General features: G+C 38.6%; 1 protein-coding gene across 2 annotated transcripts in view; it reads right to left on the bottom strand.

Annotated features, from left to right (window-relative positions):
* Nucleotides 1-1,412, bottom strand: part of LOC109837607 — a 23,403-nt gene extending 21,991 nt beyond the window's left edge. The window contains exon 1 of one of the 2 annotated variants that reach the window (XM_020405923.1): nt 1,121-1,412. In XM_020405923.1, the coding sequence (XP_020261512.1) occupies nt 1,121-1,258 (138 nt within the window). In that variant the 5' untranslated portion in view covers nt 1,259-1,412. The remainder of the gene's footprint in view (nt 1-1,120) is intronic. The other variant, XM_020405924.1, reaches the window with a different exon arrangement.

Below are 2,073 nucleotides of genomic sequence, written 5' to 3'. Positions count from 1 at the left end.
TGTCACTCCACTGCAAATCCCCTCCCATCCTACGACAACACCTCCTCCGTCGCAACCTCCCCTTCGATGGCCCGTTTCCACACCGTAGCCGGCCTCCCCAAACTCTTTCCACACTTTTTTAAATGAAACAGGAGTACTAAAGTCTATATCCATCACTTGTTAAAATTTTAGAAGCGGTAAGTGACTAGCGTAGGGTACAATTTTGGGTTGATTACAATTTGAAGTTAAAATAGCAATTGCGAAGATTTGAAAGCTGTTTTCGAAGTATCTAGAATATGGGGGCATAAAACAATACAACTGCAATTCTAATTAGATTAAACAATCGAAGTCTCAAGAACAAGAAATGACTTTGATAAGGAACACACACACACACACACACACACATATACGCAGTGGTATAATATGTTGAAAGAGTTCCAACAATAGTCTAATCTCAGTTCTAGGATCACCAATCTTGTCAACATATATGTGGAAACACACTGCAGGTGGTAGCATAAACTGGATGAGAGCTCGGTGGAGTGGGGTGGAGTTAATTAGGTAACATGGTCTTAATTAATTTAAAAGCAAACAAAACTACAATTTTGAAACTAAAAAAGGAAAATAAAATAAGACTGAAGAATAAACTGCAGAAACTCACAAAATATGAGGTTTTGATCAAACCTTACACAAAACAAACGAAATGAACAGCAAATAATTTCCTTCAGACAAATGTCCACCAGATATTGAAATTATGCAAACCAGCTTTCCTTCCTATTTAACAAAATGCGTGCATTACAAATATAATGATACACTATCAAAGATGTTAACTTTCTTCAATTTCCAGTTTCCAGAAACAAAATGAAGGCCTGAAAGTGAACCATAGAATACAACACAGGAAATGTGATAACGAACATTAATTTCCTGACAAGTTGCACCACAGTTTAATGTTGTTGAGCATAGAAACAACTACAGAACGCATAAAAATAAAAAAATTGACCAAAAAAACAAAGCCAATGCATTGCCTAACTGAAGAAACAAATTTCCATATAAGGCTACATTTATTAGAGTAATCAAAGGAAAGGCTACAACACGAGGCAGCTCTAAACCTAGAAAGAAAACACTGGGGGAAATAAAAAGGCACCTGCTTTGCGAGCATTAGCTGCTGATGATCGTTAGGAACCTCGCCCCTAACCTCCACGATCGGGAGAAGAGGATCAACGAGATGATCGAGCAGGGCCTCGATCGTGTCCTCCGTCGGCACTAAACCCGACGGATCCATCAATACGCCAACAATCTAGGGTTAGGGTTTTCTTTTATTCTAAGAGTTGGAGATTTCTAGGGTTTTGACTTTTGGGGGAAGAGGGGGGCGTTTTAGTGGCGAATCCTGCAGGGTTTTGGGCGCCAATGGGGGAGAACGAAGGAGACTGAGGCACTTTTCTCGCTTCCTCGGGAGCTTGGAAATGGGTACTGTGAGTGGAATACGCGATCTCGTGCAAGGGCGGTAGGAAGCGTCCACGTGGCAGATTAGACTTTTCCTTTTCTTGATGGGTAAATATAATAGGTATTATTTTCCTTTTTTTATAGGGAAAAAAATAAAAAAAAGACAAAGAGAGTGCTATATAACACGGAGTCCAACTATTCACACTCCCAAACAGTAAATTTGGGGGTGTGTGAGAACTAAATTGCCCTTCTCCCAAACCAAAACAGGCCAAGTCCATTCCAGAAACACCATCAACATCAAAAGGACATTTTCGGCAATCCAACTCCCAAAATTACTGTTTGGGAGTGGATATAGCAAACATGTATAACACGGCCCTGGTATCATATGATTGAGCTTGGTGTTTTTGTCCTAAAGCCTGACTTTGCTCCGAAAAGTATACGATCTCCCCTGTGGGGTTATTACCTAGAAAAAAAAAAGAAAAGGAAAAGGAAAAATGAATCTGTGCAAAGTTGACAAAAATAAGCAACTTTATAATCATATTATTATATTATATTATATTATACTTTTCCTTTTAAAAACACGAGTTTAGAAAAATCTTTCGGTAAACAAAATCACCCTTGGAATTCAAATACTAATTCATTAAGTAAGAGTAA

The sequence above is a fragment of the Asparagus officinalis genome, chromosome 4 (assembly GCF_001876935.1).
Source record: "Asparagus officinalis chromosome 4, Aspof.V1, whole genome shotgun sequence".
Classification (NCBI taxonomy): domain Eukaryota; kingdom Viridiplantae; phylum Streptophyta; class Magnoliopsida; order Asparagales; family Asparagaceae; genus Asparagus; species Asparagus officinalis.
This window is presented reverse-complemented; position numbering and strand designations above follow the sequence as displayed.